The 24142-nt window shown below is 49.6% G+C and overlaps 1 protein-coding gene across 3 annotated transcripts in view; it reads right to left on the reverse strand.

The window, feature by feature from the left end:
- Window positions 1-24142, reverse strand: part of NCOR1 (nuclear receptor corepressor 1) — a 116387-nt gene that overhangs the window by 85166 nt on the left and 7079 nt on the right. For 2 of the 3 annotated variants that reach the window (XM_063295667.1, XM_063295676.1), the window contains exons 1-4: window positions 15977-16105; window positions 13703-13885; window positions 11843-11956; window positions 620-676 (exon numbers count right to left, since the gene is read on the reverse strand). In XM_063295667.1, the coding sequence (XP_063151737.1) occupies window positions 620-676; window positions 11843-11956; window positions 13703-13843 (312 nt within the window). In that variant the 5' untranslated portion in view covers window positions 13844-13885; window positions 15977-16105. Of the gene's footprint in view, window positions 1-619; window positions 677-11842; window positions 11957-13702; window positions 13886-15976; window positions 16173-16425; window positions 16554-17849; window positions 18025-24142 lie in introns of those variants that run through there. The other variant, XM_063295684.1, reaches the window with a different exon arrangement.

Raw genomic sequence — 24142 nt, forward strand, 5'->3', positions numbered from 1 at the left:
CATACTACTGACTTCTGTGGCTCATCTTTCTACTCACACAGTTGATCAATAATCCAGAAGGAGCAGACCTGAAGCAAGAGTCGTTTTACCTGCAGCCCAGTCCACTTTTGTGTTCCTCCGCGCACAGCCCAGTTTCCCCCCAAAGTTCAACAGCACACGGAGGGGAGGAGGGAAAAGCGAAGGACTCTGATTCCTCTCTCCCAACATTCCCCTCCCTTGCTCGGATGGGCGTGGCTAAACCAACCAGAAATATACTCATTATTCTCGCAGGCTAGGGCTGCTGACCAGAAACTCCAGACAATGTCCCAAGCTTCATTATTTCTGTACATTCAGCTCCTTCCAGGATTGGAAGGAAAGAAACAAGAGGCAAAAAGACAGAGAGGTGAGAAATGCCGTATTTCCAAAATGCACCGTTCTCAGCTGAAAAGCGACTTGCAAGCAGCCGGTGCAAACTCTTTATTTTTATGATCGTCCCCTGTGAGCAGGCAAACCAGGGCAACCCAAGCAAGGTGGTGAGGCCAGAGACCTTTGACTCCCTTACTGCTTTCCAGGAAAGTTCACAGCCCAAAAGGAAGATAAAAGCAAACAAGACCATAAGAAGAAAAAGGAGGACACTCACCAGCTCCACCTTGGGGCCCAGCCCTTCGAAAATCTTATGAGCTTCCTCTGCTTTCTTCTGCAAGGGAAGATTTTTTAAAAAGACTGTTTATCCAGAAGATCAGATGAGTGCTTGTAAAGTCTCAGCAATTCAATGGAGAATATTCTTTTAGATCAGGGCTTCTCCACCAGGGCTCCCTGGCACCCTCACGAGAGGCCACTAGGGGTTCCCCGGGAAATCACAATTTATTTAAAAAACTATTTCAAATTCAGGCAACTTCCCATTAAAGAGGTAAGTTTCATTCTTTATTTTCAGTTTAAGAACACATAGGCCTAACGAATATAGTAATTTTGCAACTTCCAGCTTATATTTGAGCCTGGCTGTGCAGGTGGACCCTGAGGCCTGGAAAATATTTCAAGGGTTCCTCCAGGGTCAGAAGGTTGAGAAAGGCTGTTTTAGCTTTTGGGAACGGCTGGCTGGGGAATTCTGGGAGTTGAAGTCCCCACACCTTAAAGCTGTCATCCTCTCCACTGAATGCTCTAAGAGCAGGGGGAAGTATTTCATGCATTATTTGGATGGGGGAAGAAATAAAGATTTTGCCTGCCCCGCCCCCCATTTTTATTCCACTGGAGACTCTGTCTTTTCATCTGCCTCACCTCCACCTTCAAGATGCAACACTTTTTTCAGTGGCCTCCAGTTTCTACTGTAAACCAAAGTTGGAGGGAGAGAAGAGACAGCTCATGCATGGAAGACCACGGAATTGTTGGCAAACCGCATCAGGACGCAACGGTGTTGTCTGGTCTCTAAATTGCTCCAGGGCCTGAACTTTAAGTCCCTGCATGTCCAGCCAAACTATTCCTTCCCCCAAATCACCTGAGCTTTCGAACGAGCTAAACGACCCAGGCTGACCTCTCTTTCCACTCTGGCCACGCTGCTCTCCAGCAGAACTGCCCTCTTGCACAATGCCCAAGCACAGATCGCACGGTACATCCCCGCGGCGGGGAGACAGAAAGGTCACAATCCGTTCTGTGTACCTTTGATGTCGCCACAAGAGCCTTGTGAAAGCCGGGCGGCATAAACCGGTCACCAAAGAAAAAATTCCCCATCGATAAAGGCTAAGCCCACTCTCTCTGGTCGAGGGTTCTCTCCCTGTTTTGCTTCCAAACCCCTCAAGCTGGGCTGGTGGAGAATTCTGGGAACTGGAGTCTGTGAGTGTTTTGGGAAGCCAGCAGGCTGGTCCCATCAGGATCCCAGAGGTGGGCAGAGGGCTGGGGCCTTAGAAAGCTCCAGAGCCCTGGGCACCCTCTGCCTATGTCTAGCAAATGGAGGATCGGGCCCACCACCCTCCAGAACGCCAACCCGCAGAGAGCCAGTTACCTGTCTACTCCAGAGCCCGGCTCCAAGGCAAGCCCAGGGGTGCTCATCAGGGTGAGCACCTGAGTAGGCTGAAACGGCAGGGCCCTGAGCCTGGCAGGAGAAGGAAGAGCAGAGCTGGTGGCCCTGCTGCCAGGGAACGTGAGGCAGACTCCGCCCTTCACAACTTCTCCAGCCGGTTGTGGGTTCTTCTGAAACCACAATCCATCAGACTGACCCAGACTCAAGGCAGACACGGAGCACTGCAAGCGGAGACGGTTGGTTTCTTTTGAATCTCCCTGAAGGGGCTGGAGAAGACTGTTTATTTTACAAAAAGGGAGCTACATATTGAGGATGTCTTCAATGATTATGTAAACAAACATACTGCTGCCAGCATTCTCTCTATATCCATGCCCTATTCCTACTGTCCTTATCTAGCTGTCCTAATATCCTACTCCTACATCGATGCTCTTAGTGGTAAACTTATATTCTGTTATTTTCTCTTTTTTCTATACTCTCTGTGTCTACAGTAACCATATGCCACATTACTCCATTCTTTCTCTCTACCATATATTTCCCGTTGGTAGCCACTGTCTGTCTTTGATACCCAACTCTGTATTTCGTTAGTTCTGGTCTTCATATGCGCCTGTTGCTATTTTCTATACTCTTCTACAGAGTTCGGCCCATCTTATCTCACTGTGGGCGTCCTTCCACACAGCCAAGCAGATTCAGCACGTTGAGGGGGGCGGGCTGTCAGCAACTGTTCCTTGTGACAAGCAGGAGAGCCAATTATTTCAGCCCAGGGTGCGCCTGGTCAGGGTGCCAGAAAGCCATGGTCCCAGGCCAGGGGTTGATCCTTACGATTTGTTTAAGGCCCCTGTTTCGTCTCCTTGAGTTTGTGGTTTATTAGATTATTTTAGTCCGGGCTGTCTGTCTGATGTTTAGCTGTTTTTATGGTTTTTTTCTAATTTTGTACGCCGCCCAGAGTCCAACAGAGTTGGGCGGCCAATACGTTCGAACAAACAAAGAAACAAAACAACCAGCCGGGAGTTGGGCGGGCAATACATTTAAGAGTCCCCCTTTCTCGGAGGAGAGGGGTGGTAACAGACGTTTGAAGAATGAAGAAATAAATAAATAAAATTAAATAGATAAATAACAACAACCAGCCAGGTCGTTGGGCAGGACACTCTGTCCTAACAGCCAGGAACCACGCTGAGACGAGGAGTAGGTCTCTAGTGCTTTATTACTGCTACATAAGACAGAAAATCCTAACAAACTGAAGAAGCGTGGGAAAAACCCAGACAGATCAACCCCAAAAGTCAAGGCGGGTCTGGTCTGTGTCTCTCTGAATGGCTGCTTAATTCCTCAGGACTACGCAGGCGTTTTCCCCCCTGGATCGGGGCCCCCTCCTGCTCGCCGTCAGTGCTCATGACACACTCCATGGCTAGTGCTTGGCTTTCATCACTCTCCGAGTCCATTCAGAGCCCGGCTGTGGCCAGGCCACAAATAAGGGAAGAGTTCACGGGTCAAAGAGGAACAGCCAATCTTCAAATCACAGTCGCAGAGAAAACCGTTCCTAAGCAGAACTGCTCCCTAACCTGCAAGGGCAGCCACCGTCGTTCTGGGTTTAGGGCAGGGTTCCTCAACCTTGGCAACTCTAAGCTGTGCGGACTTCAACTCCCAGAATTCCCCAGCCAGCCACGCTGGGAGCTGAAGTCCCCAGGTCTTAAAGTGGCCATGGTTGAGAAACACTGATCTAAAAAGTCTTTGAACTCTGGCAGCCTGTACCGATAAAAACTCCTGGTCAGTTTTGCAAAGCTGGCTGGGGAATTCTGGGTGTTGAAGTCCGCACAGCTTAGAGTTGCCAAGGTCGAGGAACCCTGGTTTGGGGCATTCCTCGAGCTGTGCCCAGGGAGATGCAGGCCCCCCCGCTCGCCCTCCCCGCCAGTGTTTCCCACCACCTCAAAATGGCTCAGCCAAGATTGTGCAGCCATTGAACACGCTCGAGCCTGCACTGGGGTGTTCAGCAGTCTTTCCCCCCCTTTTAGAAGTTTTTTTCCTCTTGTTCTCCTCCCACCTCCATTTTTCCACCAGCCACAGGCTACCAGCGCAGAGCAGCCATTCCCATCCTGAATGAGCTGGACTGCAACTATCATCGTCCACAGCCAGCATGCTCATTGCTGGAAGGCACCCAGGCTGAGGAGAGTGGGGCAGATATAGGAAAGTAAAGCTTCCTCATTCAGTCACTGGATGTGTGAAGACCATTTGCTGGGGAAAACTACAGAGGAGACTTACTGCCTTCACAGTACAGGGAGTCCTCGACTTACGACCATTCGTTTAACGACAGTCTGAAGTTACGGCAGCTTCAGAATGGAAGCTTGACAGCCTGTAAAGCACTTCCGAGGGTCACAAAACGTTGCACCTCCCCCCACAGTCACATGACTGCATTTCGGGCACTTGGCAACCGGCTTGTATGTATGACCAGATCGGTCACACGATCACGTTTTGCAACATTTTTTTGCTATTTCCCAGCAAAAAGCGCCCGTTGGGAAAGCTGGATTCACTTAACAACCGCAGCAATTCGCTTGACGGCCACCATAAAAATGGTCATAAAATTGGGTCCAGTCACATGGCAACCTGACTTATGACCACAACAACTTGAGATGGAAATTCTGGTCCCAACTGTGGTCGTAAGTTGAGGACTACCGGTATACGGGGAGGAGCAACCCCTGTTTCGGGCACCTTTCTGCATATTAGAAAACACTACTAAGCAGCTCTGGCCAATACAACCGGGGCAGTATGCCCTCTGCTAAATAATTTGCCTTTTATTAACAGTGCTCATCAGCCCCAGGCTGGGGGTAGCTTTGCCCACTGCCCTGGAATTTCCACGGTCTTGTGGCATTTGCCATTTCACAGATTAAGCACCCAGAACCCAACGACACATGGAGAACCCCAAGACAGGCCGGAGGCTGGCATTACGATCTCCTCCCGAGCACAAGCTGGGCACCAGCTCCTGCAGAAAGAGCTGTAATTTGAGCCAAGGAGGCCACGTGTGAACAGCCTGCCACGCGAAAAGATACAGGCTGGGTCCCCCCCGCCCTGCCACGGCACAGCAGTCTCAACCAGCATCTGCTGGTTAACCCCTCCAACGGCTGGGCTGACCCATCTGGGTTCTCAACTGGAACGGGCAGGTCCCCAAGCCAGAGCCAAGCCACACATTGCAACGTGTAAATCAAGCCAGGGTTACAGCAACCCAATTTAACGGGGGAAAGCTCGCTTTTGCTAGGACAGCTGGACCAGTCTGAGGCTCAGCAACGCTGCAGCGAAGCTGACCCACAAGGGCGAAAGAGGGCTCGGAGCTTGTGGGGCGGCCCTGCTAGATGGCAGCCCCTGGCTGTTCTCAGAAGCTAAGCAGGGTCTGCTTGGGCAGGAGCTGGACAAGAGACCACCTGGGACGCCGTTCCGAGCCGCGGGCTAGACTGGGGAAGCCAAAAAAACATCCCAGACGAAGGCGGAAATGACTTTTGTAACTCTACCAAGAAAACTGTGAATACAGTCCCGAGGAGCTGAGTTCGACGCAAGGGCGTATTTGGTTTGCTTTGATCACAGGGTAACGCTGCCAACATTTTTTTCCATCCCTCGCTTACACGTCCCTCGTGTTAACTGTTTGTAGATAGGGAAACAGAGCCATTTCGGTTTCCACCCCCCACCCCCCTCCCACCCTGATATATCGCTCGGCTTGGTGTCCAGGGGATCTGCTTTTACCCTCTGCAGACAACCGGGGAGCCTCGGGATAAAGGAAGACACATGTTTGGAATTGGGCAAAAGTTTACACACCCCAGAAGCTTGTTTACGTTCAGCCACTCCAGGTTCAGTGTTCTCTCTGGATCGGTCTTCCCCAGCATCGCCGCCTCCTGATGGGCTGGGACAGCAGCCCCTGAAATTCTCAACCTGCAGGGCGGCTGGGAATTCTGGGTGCTGCAGTCCCAAATCTATGTATCTGGGGGATGCCAGGTTGGGGAAGGCTGGGCTAGGAGAGGCCCCTCTAACTTGCGGGAAGCAGCCGAGGTAGCGCCAGATTAGCTGGCAACGTTTCACCACTCATGACCTCCAGAAGAGTCAAACTTCCTGCTCGCCACAGCAAGAACCTGGCAGCATCTCCACCAGGATCCAACCCTCCTCCCTGGATGGTGCTGTGATAGGACATTTGCCCTTATTTGGGACCCTTTGCCCCTACATGGAACTACAAAAGAACTATACAGGTAGTCTTCGCTTAACGGCCATTCGTTTAGCAACTGCTCAAAGTTACGACGATGCCGGAAAAGTGACTTGTGACTGGTCCTCGTGCTTACGACTGTCAGTGTCTCCGTAGTCACATGATCAAAATTTGGGCACTTGGCAACCAGCAAGTATTTACAGCAGTTGCAGCTTCCTGGGGTCACATGATTGCCATTTGCAACCTTCCCAGACAGCTTCCGACAAGCAGAATCAATGGGGAAATCATGTGACTCACTTAATGACCACATGGTTCACTTAACAACTGTGGTGATTCAAAAAATGTTGTAAAATTGGGTGCAGTCATGTGATGCCTCACTTAACAACTGCACCGCTTAACCACTGATTTTTAATGGATGTTAAGTGAGGACTACCTGTATTGAACTTTGAAGGGTTTTCCTACGGGCTACTCAACAGAGCAAGGAACTCATTACACCCACATGCACAGTTCTTCTAACTAGAAGGTAAAGTTGTGACTTGCTGTGATGGTCGCAAGAGGCAAGATTACTGCAACTGTCACTATACAGGGCTGGTCTTGAAGCTGCAGCCACGACAGAAACCGGCCATTACGCTGCTCTTCAGAACAGCTTCTGGAAATCTGACCGCATTGCTTCTTCCAGGAAGTGCCACAGTTTCCCCCAAAACTTGTAAGTTGTAGCGACAGGTTAGTGATGTCTCAAGTCTGAGGATGAGCTGAAGAAGGCCCAGGACTGGAAGGAGCACCTCAAGCGATAATGCAAAAGGGGACCTTCCTCGTTGTGATCCTGCAGATCAGTGTTTCTCAACCGTGGCAACTTTAAGATGTGTGGACTTCAAGTCCCAGAATTCCCCAGCCAGCTATGCTGGCTGGGGAATTCTGGGACTTGAAGTCCACACATCTTAAAGTTGCCACGGTTGAGAAACACTGCTGCGGCTCTAGAATGCCTTTCTTTGGCTTTATGTTGCCACCAGATTAAACCCCACCACACAGTCAAGCCCCTGCACTTACAGGTTGGTGTTCACAAGTAGAGGGCAGAGGGAATGGCCTGGAAGGACAGGAGGAAGAGCTGCTACCAAGAGAACGGTCAGATAAAAGGGGCCTGAGCCGGGGCCAAAAATGCAATGTGGGTAAACGTCCCAGATAAGCCCCTCCCTAGTTCTCCCAAAGATAAAGGTGGGGGGGGGAGCACATCCAGACTCGCAAGGTTCTGTTACTATAGCCTTATATTAAAAGTCGTATTCGCAGCCATAATTTTGGTTTCCTAGTCTGGTCCCTTCAGCAAAGGATCGTTACCTTGTCGTGGTGCTGGAGCTTGAGCACCTCAATGATGCCATGAGCTAAACCGTGAAGGGCCACCCAAGACGGGAAGGTCATGACAGAGAGGTCAGACTAAATGCGATCCCTGGGGAAGGTAATGGCAACCCACCCCAGTATTCTTGCCGTGAAAACTAAATGGATCACTACAACCAGAGATATGTCGGTATACCATCGGAAGATGAGACCCCCAGGTGGGAAGATGGTCAAAATGCTACTGGGGAGGAACAGAGGATGAGCTCAACTAGCCCCAGACGTGATGACGCAGCTAGCTCAAAGCCGAAAGGACGGCTAGCGGCCGACGGTGCTGGTGGTGAACGGCGAATCCGATGTTCTAAGGATCAACACAGCATTGGAACCTGGAATGTAAGATCTATGAGCCAGGGCAAATTGGATGTGGTTATTGGTGAGATGTCAAGATTAAAGATAGACATTCTGGGCGTCAGTGAACTGAAATGGACTGGAATGGGCCACTTCACATCAAATGACCACCAGATCTACTACTGCGGACAAGAGGACCACAGAAGAAATGGAGTAGCCTTCATAATTAATAGTAAAGTGGCTAAAGCAGTGCTTGGATACAACCCAAAAAATGACAGAATGATCTCAATTCGAATTCAGGGCAAGCCATCTAACATCACAGTGATCCAAATATACGCCCCAACCACAAATGCTGAAGAAGCTGAAGTAGAGCAGTTCTATGAGGATCTGCAGCACCTACTGGACAACACGCCTAAAAGAGATGTTATTTTCATCACAGGAGACTGGAATGCTAAGGTGGGCAGTCAAAGGACACCTGGAATGACAGGTAAGCATGACCTGGGAGAACAAAATGGAGCAGGACACAGGCTGATAGGATTTTGCCAAGACAATTCACTCTGCATAACAAACACTCTCTTCCAACAACCTAAGAGACGGCTTTATACCAGATGGACAACACCGAAATCAGATTGACTACATCCTTTGCAGCCAAAGGTGGAGGACATCTGTACAGTCGGTAAAAACAAGACCTGGAGCTGACTGTAGTTCCGATCACGAACTTCTTCTTGCACAATTTAGGATCAGACTAAAGAGATTAGGGAAGACCCACAGATCAGCTAGATATGAGCTCACTAATATTCCTAAGGAATATGCAGTGGAGGTGAAGAATAGATTTAAGGGACTGGACTTAGTAGATAGGGTCCCGGAAGAACTCTGGACAGAAGTTGGCAGCACTGTTCAGGAGGCGGCAACAAAATACATCCCAAAGAAAGAGAAAACCAAGAAGGCAAAATGGCTGTCTGCTGAGACACTAGAAGTAGCCCAAGAAAGAAGGAAAGCAAAAGGCAACAGTGATAGGGGGAGATATGCCCAATTAAATGCAAAATTCCAGAGGTTAGCCAGAAGAGATAAGGAATTATTTTTAAACAAGCAATGCGCGGAAGTGGAAGAAGACAATAGAATAGGAAGGACAAGAGACCTCTTCCAGAAAATTAGAAACATTGGAGGTAAATTCCAGGCAAAAATGGGTATGATCAAAAACAAAGATGGCAAGGACCTAACAGAAGAAGAAGAGATCAAGAAAAGGTGGCAAGAATATACAGAAAACCTGTATAGGAAGGATAACAATATCGGGGATAGCTTTGACAGTGTGGTCGGTGAGCTAGAGCCAGACATCCTGAAGAGTGAGGTTGAATGGGCCTTAAGAAGCATTGCTAATAACAAGGCAGCAGGAGACGACGGCATCCCAGCTGAACTGTTCAAAATCTTGCGAGATGATGCTGTCAAGGTAATGCATGCTATATGCCAGCAAATTTGGAAAACACAAGAATGGCCATCAGACTGGAAAAAATCAACTTATATCCCCATACCAAAAAAAGGGAACACTAAAGAATCTTCAAACTATCGAACAGTGGCACTCATTTCACATGCCAGTAAGGTAATGCTCAAGATCCTGCAAGGTAGACTTCAGCAGTTCATGGAGCGAGAATTGCCAGACGTACAAGCTGGGTTTAGAAAAGGCAGAGGAACTAGAGACCAAATTGCCAATATCCGATGGATAATGGAAAAAGCCAGGGAGTTTCAGAAAAACATCTATTTCTGTTTTATTGACTATTCCAAAGCCTTTGACTGTGTGGACCATAACAAATTGTGGCAAGTTCTTAGTGGTATGGGGATACCAAGTCATCTTGTATGCCTCCTGAAGAATCTGTATAACGACCAAGTAGCAACAGTAAGAACAGACCATGGAACAACGGACTGGTTTAAGATTGGGAAAGGAGTACGGCAGGGCTGTATACTCTCACCCTACCTATTCAACTTGTATGCAGAACACATCATGCGACAAGCTGGCCTTGAGGAATCCAAGGCTGGAGTTAAAATCTCTGGAAGAAACATTAACAATCTCAGATATGCAGATGATACCACTTTGATGGCTGAAAGTGAAGAGGAACTGAGGAGCCTTATGATGAAGGTGAAAGAAGAAAGTGCAAAAGCTGGTTTGCAGCTAAACCTCAAAAAAACCAAGATTATGGCAACCAGCTTGATTGATAACTGGCAAATAGAGGGAGAAAATGTAGAAGCAGTGAAAGACTTTGTATTCCTAGGTGCAAAGATTACTGCAGATGCTGACTGCAGTCAGGAAATCAGAAGACGCTTAATCCTTGGAAGAAGAGCAATGACAAATCTCGATAAAATAGTTAAGAGCAGAGACATCACACTGACAACAAAGGCCCGCATAGTTAAAGCAATGGTGTTCCCTGTAGTAACATATGGCTGCGAGAGCTGGACCATAAGGAAGGCTGAGCGAAGGAAGATCGATGCTTTTGAACTGTGGTGTTGGAGGAAAATTCTGAGAGTGCCTCGGACTGCAAGAAGATCCAACCAGTCCATCCTCCAGGAAATAAAGCCAGACTGCTCACTTGAGGGAATGATATTAAAGGCAAAACTGAAATACTTTGGCCACATCATGAGAAGACAGGACACCCTGGAGAAGATGCTGATGCTAGGGAGAGTGGAAGGCAAAAGGAAGAGGGGCCGACCAAGGGCAAGATGGATGGATGATGTTCTAGAGGTGACGGACTCGTCCCTGGGGGAGCTGGGGGTGTTGACGACCGACAGGAAGCTCTGGCGTGGGCTAGTCCATGAAGTCACGAAGAGTCGGAAGCGACTAAACGAATAAACAACAAAGTCTGGTCCACCTGGAATGGCTGACACACGTCTTATTGCAGCTTTTAGTGCTTCTGATGGCAACAAAGGACTGCGGATTACAGAAATCTGAAGCTGGTTTGCTTCACAGGCTCTACCCCACCCTGAAGTATAACTTAAAAACGCAAAGGCGGCCTCGTTGCCCAAACCATGGAGCTAAGGCAGCAGGGGAGGAAGCCACCCCCAGCTTCCAGGTGGTGAGTCAAAGAATGCGGCCGTAATCCTAAACAAAGATAATTTAACAACAGGACTCATTTCCAAGTTAAATGGTACTGAATTAGGGTTTGAATCATGCTCTGAATTATGGGAGAGGGGAGGAGGAACCCCGTCATCATTTTGGGCTGGCCAAAGAGCGGCCTGCTTTGCAACCATGAGGGCTAGACACTTCAAAGCGGCAGTTTATAGCACTCCGAACACACACACCGCTCAGAGTGAAAGTTGGAGGAAAGACCGTACACCGATGCAAGGCATTCCAAAGCCCACCATGGTGCCCTAGCGCAGCACAAGAATCCATGCCAGACCAGCCCCCTGCTTAAAAGGCAGGGCACGCGCAGCCACCTCTCTCCCCCCTAGCCTGCCAATTAGCAACTGACACCACCAGCATTTTTTTTACTTTCACTTTGGAAAGCAAAGGGGTGGGGGAGCATCCCGCATCTGTGGCACATGGAGAGGAGATTGACTCCCAACTTCCTTGGTCAATTAAATCAGATTTTGTTTCTGCTCACGGACTCCAAAGATGTTCCCACGTACTGGGGCAGTCACGCCAGCCATAAGCCCAACTTGTTCTGGGCTGGGCCCCTCTAGGGTTCAAATCGGCCTTCCCCGTGCCTGGATCCCCCAGGCTGCAACTCCATTAGCTGCCCCCCGAAAGCGGCGAAGAATCCCACCCTCCCTGCCAGGGCCACCCACCAGAAAAGTCGGCACATCCCTAACCAACAGCTCCAGTAACTCCGAGAGCTTGAGAGAGGCTGGAAAAAGGAGGAAGGCCTGTTGTGTTGGCAGACCCCTAGCCCAGTCAGACATCCTCCATCCAGGGCAGGTCTCTCCCATGCAAGCGACCCCCCCCCCCGAAGCCTCAGCACTGCGTGGGCTGGCGGACAGTCTGCATCAGGAAGGGAGAAGGGAGAAAGCATTACCCGATTCTCATCGTAGATAATCTGGACGATGCTGCGATGCTTCTGCTCCACCGGAGGAGGGGAGACGGGCTTCTCCGGTTCAGGCGGTTTCGCTGCTTCCTCCTCCAACTGTTGCTAAGAGACAAGAGGGAGGGAGGGACGTCAGTCACCCGGAGCATGAGTCAGAGATAACACGAACATCTGGATCAACCAGATGTCGGCCAGGAACAAGAGGGATCTCAGAATGACCGGCTTTGCTGGTCCCAAGCAGAGCAGGATCTCTGTTGGCATGTCAGAAGGGACGAGGCAGATCCACAGACACTAGGAATTTTACTACACTGGCAATCTTGAGTGGATGTCTGCTGGGAGGGCGGGGGGTGGGGTTGTTCCAACTGAGAGCCTGTTGCTGCAGATACTGAATAAAATCCCAGGCTCACCTAGGATAACTTAGCAGTTGCCTCTCACCGTATCGAGGCGTTTAACCACCCGGTCCAGGATCGTTTCCTCTGAAAAGCATGGGTTTGGGCCAAGGGGCTCTGCAGGAAGGGGTCAAAAAAAGGCAAGATGGCAACGGGAGGCACGCCATCGAAGCCCCACCAGCTTTTGTCGCGGCAGATTTTGACTGGATGCTGTCGACCATCTTGACTTTTCTGACCCCTCCTGCGGATACCACTGTTTCAGGCAGAGACAGGCCTTTCAGCTCAACCGCTCCCTGATCCTTTCAGTCAATGAGCAAAACTGATCTTATTTTAACCATCTTATCCGCCATCAGTAGGCAGAAAGATTAGAGGTCAAGCACAGTAAAATCCCAGGGTGGGTTTTAGCCTGCGTGATTCTGCACTCATGGAGCGCTCCTGTAAAATGATTACACTCACTTCTCCTTCGCTGAAGATGCTGGAAACTAAACTTGGAAACTTCAGGGTGCCACTTTTGCCCACCGCCTCCTAGGAGCTGTGAGATTTGGACCCGGAGGTCTAGCGGGCACCAACTTTCTACTGCTTCTCCCACCAGGACCCTGGTGCCACCTTTCCAGGTAGATCCAAACACCTTAGTCCAGAACACTTCACTAGGCAGCTGATCCAGGACACGATCTACGCACCTGCTGGGCGTGGGAATAAGCTAGGCCCCCACTTGGCCAACGGACTGGACTTCTGCCTACGGACACGCTTGACAAAATTTTTGGTCTCCTGGGCACAAAGGAGTACAAACCGCCCAAGTCTGGTAACCTCAGCCTAAGATCTTGAGATATTTCAGGAGAAACCTCTGAGACAACTGCAACGTTTCAAGGGTTATTACTTGACTTCTGGAGTGGAGTGGGGTGGCCTGGTGGCCTGGACTCACTACTGCAGCATTGCCGATTGATGGTCTGCCAGGCCTCCCGTGCCAGAAGCAGGATGTTCCACAGCCAGAACTCCAAAATAACCACCCAGAGTCCCCCTTTTTGGGGGGAAATGGGCGGTAATAGAAATTTGAAAAATAAACAAACAAACAAAAACGTTCCATCCCCCTTTGGACTACGCCAGGCCCGTTTTCTGCAGAACATCACAAGCCACTTCCAGTTCTGGGGATTAACCTCCATAAAACTGCCAGGCAACCGCCGGCCTTCCAGAGTTCTGCAGAACATTCTGTTTCTGGAAGAGGAGATTTTGCACATAACACACCTTCCACCGATGTTAGTTCTAGCCAGACTGCTGGCTTGGCCAGTCTCTGCTGCCTCAGCCGGTTCCTTCATCCCCAGATACATCAGCCCGGCTTCCGGCTACCCCTTCATCCCCTTTAGCAGCCACAAGAGCTAAACTGGAGCATTCTGTCCGCTCGGCTACTCATTTCTCCTTTCCAAAAGACCGGCCAGCAATACTAATGCTCTCCCCAACGGCTGACCTGCTTTTTCCTCAGCTTGAGGATCTGCTGTTCCACTTTGGCGATCTCCCGGTCCACCCGATCCATGCTCTGGATCAGCTCTTCCTTCGACAGCTTGGACGGAGAAGCATTCTGATCCTCCCCGCACGGCTGGCTCGACATCGGCGACGGAGGGCCTTCATGCTTGCCTCCGAAAACCGGCTCCTGCCGTTTTAAAAGCGAAAGGAGGGGACGGAAGGAGGGAGGGGGGAATTAGGCACTCAAGCTGTAAACGGTTGTTTGCAAAAAGGCATAGGTGGGTTCAACAGCCCAGAGATGAATGTTCGGGTTTTTGTTTTGTTTTCTAACTGTGGATGGAGTCTTAGCCCAGGATGGAGGAGATCCAGGTTCTGAACCACAGCAAGCCATACATCATATTGAGAAACCTTGGGTTCATTATTGTCTCTTGGTCTAGTGCAGTGGGTCTCAACTCAGCAACTTTAAGATTGCTGGCTGGGGAATTCTGGGAGTTGGAGTCCACCCATCTTAAAGTGGCCAAGGTTGAGAAACACTGGTGTAGCATGGGCTCTTGTGAGTTAGAGCAGGTGGTGAGAACCACGACACAGCCTTGAATTCTGCATAATCCAGGTGAATTATAAAAAACGGAGAGACAAAAAAAAATACAGATTGAGGTGTTGTAAAAGAAAGCTACGAACTATCCTACTTCGGACACATTGTGCAAGTCTCTGGAGAAGATTCTGATGCTGAGAAAGGTGGCAGGAAAGGGCAGAGGACTGGTAGCAAGGTGGGTGAACTCGGTTACAGCGCTGATGGGGGCACCGATGGGAGACCTGAAGGAGCAGGTTGGGGACGGATCGTCAGGGAGAAAATGTGGCCGTGCGGTCGTTCGGAGTCAACAGCAACTTGATGGCGCATCATTAACCAAAAGGAAACACCTTGGGGAGTGAGGCACAGGCCTGCCAACATCACTGCTCCGAGCGCAGGATAACCAGCCCAGCTGCTCTTCAAAGGAATTAGGCCTTGTTTGCTCTGTCAAGAACAGCTGAAGGTTTGCGGGACCACCCTGAGATATTGCAAGACCCCCAATATGGGGCTCTGGATGCGTCCTGAGATTCCACCTCTGATGCCTGCAGGGACAGCTCTATTGTTATGATGCCCCTCCGTGGCTCGCTCCCAGCGCCCAGAGGGCTGGTTCACCGCAAGCAGCCACAGGAACAGATAAGAGCAGGAAGCAGGCCAAGCGGGCCGGCCAGGCGTTCAGCTCGCTTCCGAAGGTGAGCCAGGATGTCAATAAAGGAGAAAAGCCAGTCCCGCCAGCCTCTCAACCTTTGCTCCACTCAGAAAACACAAGTTAAACATTAGTCACCGGCTAGGACATTTAAACTTGGCCTGAACTCAGCCTCTGATCAGCCAGTAAATACTAAACAATGGGGTAGCCTTCTGCCGTCTCCGATCCAGGGGCCCCCTGCTCCCAGAATTTGCAGAAATGTTTGTTTTGGCCAGGGAATTCTGGGAGTTGAAGGCCACATGTAAAAAGGACAGGTAGTCCTCGCTTAATAAGCATTTGTTTAGTGATGGTGTCCTGACTCCCAGGAAACACTCTGAGACAGGGAACTGGTCTCTAATGTTTTATTGCTAATACATAACAGGAATCCTAACAAACTGAACAAGCGTGGGAAAAACCCAGCCATATAAACCCCACAGGTTAAGGCGGTCCCAATCTGTGCCTCTTGGAATGGCTCACCAATTCCTCAGTGCTACGCATGCGCTTAACAGTCTGGAAGGGAGCCCCCTGCTCGCCATCCTTACTCATGACAGATGGTTCGGACTTACAGCGCTGCTAAAAAGACCAACTTGTGACCGGTCCTCACACTTATGACCATTGCAGCGTCCCCTGCAGTCATGTGATCACAATTTGGGTGCTTGGTAACCAGTTCGCATTTATGACCACTGCAGTGTCCCGTGGTCACATGGTCACCATTTTTGACCTTCCCGGCTGGCTTCTCGCAAGCAAAATCAATGGGGAACCACGTGGTTTGCTTAATGACCATGTGGTTCGCTTAACACGGTGAATCGCTTAATGACTGCCGCAAAAAAGGTCGTAAAATTGGGTTGGATTCACTTAATGACTGCTTCGCTTAGCAACTGAAATTCCAGTCCCACTTGTGGTTGTTAAGTGAGGACTACCCGTAGGTGGAGCTTCGTTCACGCCACCGCAGCCACCATCTTGACTTTCTTTTTATCACAGCCTGCAGATGCTCCCGAGAAGCGCAAACCCACAAGGGTCAGCTTTACCTTCTTTAGGTCAGACGATCGCAGCCCCTCCTGGAGCTGGTGGGCCAAGGGCAGGACGGCAGCAGCGCTGACCCGCTGGTAATGAGGATCAGAAACTTGGTCCAGGCGCGGCCTCTTGGAATCCAGCGAGTCATGGTCACTTTGCGAAGGGCCAGGGTGGAACTGTGACTCGTACCCAGACCTCCTCTCCTGCGGCCTGGCGGAGGATGAGGGGGGAAGCGGGAGAGTGATGAAGCAGAGAAGCCTGACGCGGAAAAAGCAGCAGAGCTGCCCCCCAGTTGGAGGTCTCCACGTACCAGCCCCAAAAAAGTTAAACAGAAAGGTGGAACTAAGATGGGTCACCCAATGACCAATTCCCGCCCACAGCTTTACAAGAACTCACTCAGACCTCCTTTGAAGGGCTGCCTCAGAAAATTAAAAATCTTCACGGAGGAGACGCAAGCGCTTACCGGTCCGAGCCAGGGTGAAATTCGGACAGCAAAGAGGGGCGCCGACGGAGCTGCTGCTGCTGCTGCAAAAGCTGGGTGCCCTGGCTGACTTCCAGGTGCGAAGTGCGGAAGTCAGGGACCGCAAACTCCTGCGGAGGAAAGGAATTGGGGTTGGGGGGGCACTTTGTCAAGATGGACAGAATGAGAAGACCGTCTGTGTGTGGGCCCAGGCTACCCGAGGACCTCCGAGAACATCTGGAGGCCCTGCCCAGCCAGGAGTCTTCTAATGAACGGGGGAGATCATGCCTATGTTCCACCGGGGTTAGGGTTCCTATGTTGCTTATTCCGTTCGTTACTTATATTCACACCATCTTCCTGTTTGCATAAACACTGAAGGTGGCAGGCGCTAACGAAAGAAGGCAAAGCAACACACGACAGCCAGAACTCTACAATTAAAACTATTTTTTTTAAAAAACCCAATTAACAGTTAAGCGAGTGACAAAGGGTATGCATGTCTGCCATTTTCCTACATACTGGGAAAGCAGGGCCCTTTCCTGGGGGGAGAACTCCAGAGCCTGGGAAGCCAAACAAGGGATGGCTTCTTTTGCGCATCAGACAGCCGAGCTTCTGAGCTCAGGGTCACCTTCCGAAGGGCCTCTGGATGATCTTGGTAATTAGCCGGGTTCATATTTTCACTTTTTTTTTTTGAGTGACTCCTTAATCTGGGCCCGTGGTCTATTTCATCATCAACCAGAGCAGACAAAACATCTCCAAGCACTGCTATAAAACCCCACCGTTTTGATGGCCGAAACTTGGATTCAAGTGGCTGAAATCTCAGGAGATTGATGAAAACTTCCAGTATTTGGCAATCTCTTCCAAGAATCCCAAATTCTCACAAAATCTCAAACAGAAGCTTGCAGCAAAACGGCTCCTCCCTGATTTGATTTCACTGACAGCTGTCATGAGTATCCGTTGGGCAGAAAGGGGATATCCACATCGGAAAACTGAACAGTGGGTCAATGTCTCCAACTCATTTCAAATAATAGCTGTCTTAGCCTATGCCTGGCCATAATTCAATTCTTTGCTGCAACCCCAACATCTCTTTGAGGGCCTCTGGCTGTGAAAGATCTTTTCCCCATCATCTGCCATTTATTATTATTATTATTATTATTATTATTATTATTTTAAGGGAGGTAAGGGGATCTTCTGCTGGTCAAGTGGGGGGCCTTCTTCCCCAGCCATGGCCCCTCTAAACTGCTTATTATTCAATCTGACTGGCACATAGATCTTTCTTCAAATGGTCAGCTTCGCCCATGCTGACATTTCTGGCCACTGCCCTACCCCAGAGAAGAAGCAAAGCCTGGCTTGTGTATGTAGAAGCCTGGGATCCCAGAGGGGGCCCTGCAGGATTACCCAGAATCCCCATGGGGCCTGCTGCTACTTGCCTGCTGGTGCCGGCCACTGGGAAACGTATACTGGACTGAATGTGCCGGGTAACGGCTCTGTTCGGTGCTGAACGCTCCTTGGTTGGGAGGGTAGCTTGAGCTTGACATCCTGGAAGGAGTTTTCGCAAAGCCGGGTGATCAAGACGTCTGGGCGAGCGTGTTTCCAGGAAATGGCCTAGAAAGAACCAGATGACCATTAGGAAGCCACAAGATCCAGGGCAGTGCTTTACAACACAACGGTGATGGGCAGTGGACGCTGGCGGGTCAGTGTTATCTGCTGTCTTCAGCAAACTCTGGAACTTAGACTGCATGGTGCCCGTGCTCCGTGGGGCTTTGCCCATCTGCCAACACGGGAGACTGCCCTGTACAAGAACCGGGTCCACCAACCCTTGTCTCCTCTGCCAACCAACCACTCTCCTGGACTGTAAGCAGAGAGCGATCTTTCCCACCTGATCCTCTGGAAAGGGGATGCCAAGGGTTCAGCGGAGGACCTTCTCCATGCAAGGGTCTGCTGCTAAGCTACCTTTCCACCAGGCGGGGAGCAGAACCAGACGGAGAGGCAGACATTGCCCTCAGCTCTACCCTGATGGCTTCCAAACGATGTGTCAAGGAGCAGTAGGTTCAAACCAGCCGGAAGGAGGGCCTCTTCCACACCTGTGGTGGCACCCTCTCAGGGAGAGGGGAAGGAGGGTCAACAGGAATTGAGGTTGTTTCTAATTAGCAGCGGACAATCTGTGGCTTGCCGTGTTTTGGAGCACAAATGCTACCACACTGACCATTGATCACGCTGGTTGGGTTTTACAGGAAATGCAAGCAAAATTTGGGAGGAGAAGGTGTTCTGGGGCCTGCCCTGAGGTTTGGAGAAAGAGCGCCCCAGTTGGCAGGACATACGCCAGGAGGCCCACAACAAAGACACCGGGTTTCAGTAAAACAACAACGCTGCCAAAAAATGGGAGAGCAATCTTCCCTACTGGCATATAAAATGCTTTGAATTCGAAAGGTTTATATACTGGCATATAAAATGCTTTGAATTCGAAAGGTTTCAAGTTCAAAATCCTGTTTTTCAGTTCAAAACAGCTGCTCTGATCATGTGTCCTGAGTACGAAACCATTTCATTTCAAGCTCAAAACACCTGTTTCAAATTCAGAGTACTCCCAGTAAGCCTGGAACCCCCTTTTAAACAGGGGAGGAAAAAACCCTACTCAAAATTCAAAATGTTTTGCACACCCTACTGGTGGGCCAGCCAGCTGTGTTGCTAAGCAAAACCTCCCAATGCTGTGATTCTACCCCAACTTTAGTTTCCTTCACCAACACAACGCTGTTTTTGTGCTACCCAACCCCCAGCCATTGAATCGGAGAGGAAGAGGAGCATTTAAATATTAAAAGCAACCACAGCCACATTGGTCCATGAAACTACCAAATCCATAGCTGTGTAGCATCATCATCAGGATCAAACAAAAGGAATGTGTAAACTTCCAAGTTGCGCAGAATTCCTCCTTCGGCAAGAGGTTAATCCAGAAAAATGTTTGAGTGGTAATTGTTATTTCTGTTACTGTTTTAGTAAGTAATAGTTAGGACTTTCGGCTTGTACAGTTGAGCGTTGCTGGGCCATTAGTCTGAGTGTTTTTTTGTGATAGGTGAGACTGTGATTGGATATGTGGACCTAATTTATTTGACTTATATGGCCTGGGAGGGCAGAAGGAAGGGTGGGAGGGAGGGAGCTGAGAGGGCAGGCAGAAAAATCAGGGTGGTGACGGGCAGAGGAAGCTACGGCCCGAAATATGGGGCAGCCCATGCTTGGGGACATTGGGCCCACCCTAAGGGCCTGGCTACAAATCCTTGATGGTCTTGGGCTCCAGAAGTTGGTTTTGAACACCAGGTCGATGTGCAATATGGCTGCCCTTATTCATGATCTTATCATAGATGAGGTTGCCAGTCGCTAAACGAATGGTCGTAAATCGAGGACTACCTGTACTCAGCAGCTTATACTGGCCCCTGTACTATTTTGGTTCATCCTAACAGAAGCACTACAACTACTGATTTGGACTGAGAGAGAACACATTTAAATATGTTTTAAAACAGGAAGTTGGATTTCTTTTAAAAACATGCAAACTGAAACAGCAATGATAGGTAAAACGTGCAGGAATGCCATGGATTGAAAGGAAACAGATACGGGCGCCCAGAGCAGGCATAGATCTGGCCTGAAAGGTCTGAAACATGGCAAAACCCAGGGAAATTAGATTTCCCACTCCTCTCAATCTCAGGTTCAAAACTCAACAGCAGAGGATAAGGCAAAGACCAGCATTACACTGTCATGCGGCCACAAAACATACCTAGTCATACCCAGGCAAGTGAGATAAAATTTAGGTTGCAAGAGGGGTGTGCGAAGTGTTATTCCTTCAGAGTTCTTGTGGTTCTACCACCATTTTTGTAACATTCCTGAGGTCCCAAAGTATTCTAAAAGGAGATTCAAAGACCGTTCAGTGAGGAGGAACAAGACACGATAGGTGGGCTGGTTGGAGAACTGGCGCAAAGGGGTTCCGCGCATGAGCTCCACACTTTTCAGCTCTCTAGCTGAAGGCAGAGACTTTGCAGCCTCTATGAACATTCATTGTTCATATTCCAACCTTTTCAGGATTTAAGTCCCAGAAGGATAATGCAATAATGCGCTTAGGAGAAAAACAAACCCTGTAAAAAAGACAAGGGAAGCACACCCAGGGCTCTTCGATGCCTCAGGGGACCACCATCCGAGAGCCAGCGATAGGTTCAGCTCTCGAAGCACATGGCCAGGAGCATGCCAATCTAACCCTGCACAACATTATTCACCGGAGCTGAAAATGCTGAGAAAAAATGCAGTGCAGTTGCAGAACTCAGGGAGGCTTGCAAGTCAACAGATGAGCAACCAATTTGCTGAGTAGCTGGGAGAATGCAAAAATAAAAAATAAAAAAGAGGCAACTTCTTTATTGAAGCTTACCCAGACATATACCCTCCAAACAATCTGGATACAGGTAGTCCTCACTTAATGACCATTTGTTTAGTTCAGACTTACAGCAATGCTGAAAAAACCAACTTACAACTGGCGCTCACACTTACAACCGTCGCAGTGTCCCTGCAGTCATAGGATCACAATTTGGGTGCTTGGAAACCGGTTCGCATTTGTGACCATCACAGCATCCCATGGTCACGTGATTGCCATTTTCAACCTTCCCAGCTGGCTTCTGGCAAGCAAAATCAATGGCGAACTGCATGATTCGCTTAACAACCACGTGGTTTGCTTAACGACTGTGGTGATTCGCTTAACGGCCACTGCAAAAAGGTTGTAAAATTGGGTCAGGTTTGCTTAATAATCGCTTCACTTAGCAGCCAAAATTCTGGTCTCAATTGTAGTCATTAAGCAAGGACTACCAGTAATGCTTTCCATCATTGTGACTGGCTACCGGGCTGTAGGGAGCACCGTCAGAGCCCTCCTGATGGGGTTTGCTTAGATAAGCCTTTGCCACCACATAAGTGGTGGGTCTTGCAACCTGTCCCTTCTGTGCTACCGTGTCATTTGGAAATATTACTGTTTTAAACTCGCTGTTAACTTGTCCCAAGTTCAAAAGGCGACTCAGAAATCTAAGAAATAAAACACAGAGAAAGAACATCCAAGACTCGGGGGGGACGGGGAGAAGAAACACAGCTTGTGTCGAGATGAGCGGCAGGAGCTAAGTGCTGAAACCCGGTTACTGAAGCCTGGAAAGGTCTCTCTAGCTTGGAGGGGTCAAGGTGAGAGAGCCACAAATTCTATAGCAGCAGAGAAACGGCAACTACTGAGCCCTGGACATGTAATGCATTTCTAAACAACGTTGCCTGTCATTTAAAAAAGAGCAAAACCAATTTTAAATTGTTAATATTCGTGCTAGTATTTAAACCTGCATGCCACCCAACCCTCAGTGACTCTGGGCAGCTCGCAAGAACCAAACCAAGAAATTATAATAGAGGTTAAAGATGCTTGGACACTTGGCTTTAGCTTCTGGGAAAGCACCAGACTCCCGATGGGGAAGGGGCCCTGTAACTTTCAGGAGCCTGCAGAGGGTTGCACAACGGGGCACGGTTGTGCTGCAACCACCGCAGGAATCAACCACCACCCACTGTAAAACCTGTCTAGCCTCTTATAATTGTGGGGATTACTACTTTCCAACATCAGCCAATTAACACTAATGAAGTAGGCAGCAGAAAATCCCAGAGAAAGATGAGCGAGGCTGATAGTGTCCATGCCCAAGAGAAACAGTTAAAAGAAAGCCCAGGTGGGATTTTTAGAAGCATCGCTAAGTGCTAAACGCTACTGAGAACTTAATATTTAGTAATACCAAAGAGAGAGCCAGTTTGGTGTCGTGGTTAAAGCACCGGGCTAGAACCCCCAAGGCTGTGAGTTCTACTCCTGCCTTGGGCACAAAGCCAGCTGGGTGACCTGGGGCCAGCCACTCTCTCTCAGCCCCAGGAAGGAGCCAATGGCAAACCCCTTCTGAAAAACCTGCCAAGAAAACTGCATGGACTTGTCCAGGCAGTCTCTGAGAATCAGACACAGTTGAACAGACTGGAAAAAAAAAAAAACAAAGGAAGAAAAATGACAGTAAAATAAAGGAATATTGCTAAACCCGTGTCCCCAACCCCAGCTCTCCTGCCTTCCAGGGGACCAAGAAGAATTCCCCAAGGCTGTTGATGATGGCTTCAAGGTAAAACTCCTTGCAAAGGGTGAGGGTAGGAAGCGTGGACCCAGATTATTTCCCTCAAGGTGCGTCAGCTTCCTCTCGCATCCCCACAATGAGCCTTGGTTGGAAGCCCTGCGAAGGGTCCGTTCTCCAGCGGGGAGAGGGTGCAAGAGATGCCCACTTGACCCAACCAGCCATGTATTTCAAAAATAGCACTGCTTGCATTTGAGAGCGTTTCAACTGAGGTCGACAGCAACCTCCCAGAACACAAATCTCCCTCTGCTGCCACAAACAGCTGTTTGCGACTGTCACTCTTCACCAGGAACTGAGCTCCAAGTCAGCCTGGTTGTGCTGGGGGGTGGGGGGAGAAGAGGGGCAGATCCACCAGGCCTCCTCTTGTAGAGTGACGGACATGGGCTCAATGAGATTCAAAGGGGACCCCGACTTAGCTGAGCCCTCTGGAGCAATGAAAAGCAAAACTGACCAGGAGCTTTTATCGGTACAGGCTGCCAAAGTTCAAAGACTTTTTAGATCAGTGTTTCTCAACCACGGCCACTTTAAGACCTGGGGACTTCAACTCCCAGAATTCTGGGAGTTGAAGTCCCCAGGTCTTAAAGTGGCCAAGGTTGAGAAACACTGCTTTAGACAGCACAGATGTACAGTAGTTTGCCTTAAGCCGCCCCAGGAACCCAGAAAACTCCTTTAGAACAGGTCAATCTATCCAGATCAGTGTTATCTATCTGTCAACTTCTGCTGGCTGGGGAACTCTGGGAGGTGAAGTCCACGCATCTTCAAAGTTGACAAGTTTGAAGAACGCTGATCTGGAGGAGCACTCCCTCCTTTGGCAGGCAGAGCTGTAAAGCAGGGGCACCCAGCTTCTTGCGAAGTCAGACCTGCAAGGGCACTCTCCTGGAATGGTCTGGGCCAGGACAAAGAAAGGGGGGAGATTCCCACAAAAACCACATTTGAATTCGTTTTAACTGAAACTTTTTTTGAAATGCAGCTACTAGAACAGAATTCAGAAGAGCACAGCTTGTGCCCGCCACCCCAACAATTATTGGAGGGCTAGCAAGGGGAATTTTTTCTTCCCAGGTCTTTGGGTAGAGACAGAGCAAAAGCTGTCTCCCCAAAGTCCCCTACCACTTGCTTGCCTGGAAGATCTGAAGACGTTCGATTGCCTGTAAGGCCAGAAACAGCCAGCAGTCTTTTTTATAGGGCACCCTTGGGAGTGGTGCAAACTATACCCAGGTGTAATTTAAAAGCAGCAGATTGGGGTGGATTATCCACACCTGTATTTCCCCTCCTTGGTCCTCAGTGCCAGGACAGTGGAAATGAGACCTTATCCTTCGGCTGGGCTGGGCTGGGCTGGGCTGAGCTTCTGGCTTCCCCATTCCAACCAGCAACATCACAAAAACGCTATGTTGAGGTGAGTTTCCCTCTCAAACACGCTTTCAAGGGCTCCTTTAGTAAACAAAGCAGCCTGTCCTCAGGTTAGAACACAATTCTTAAACCAGATTTGCAACTACCTGGGTACTTTCCATGGGCCGGGACAATGGGCCATGCTAACCCGCCTTTGCAAATCATCGGGGTCGGGAAAGTTG

This window comes from Candoia aspera, chromosome 1 (assembly GCF_035149785.1).
Source record: "Candoia aspera isolate rCanAsp1 chromosome 1, rCanAsp1.hap2, whole genome shotgun sequence".
Taxonomy (NCBI): Eukaryota; Metazoa; Chordata; class Lepidosauria; order Squamata; family Boidae; genus Candoia; species Candoia aspera.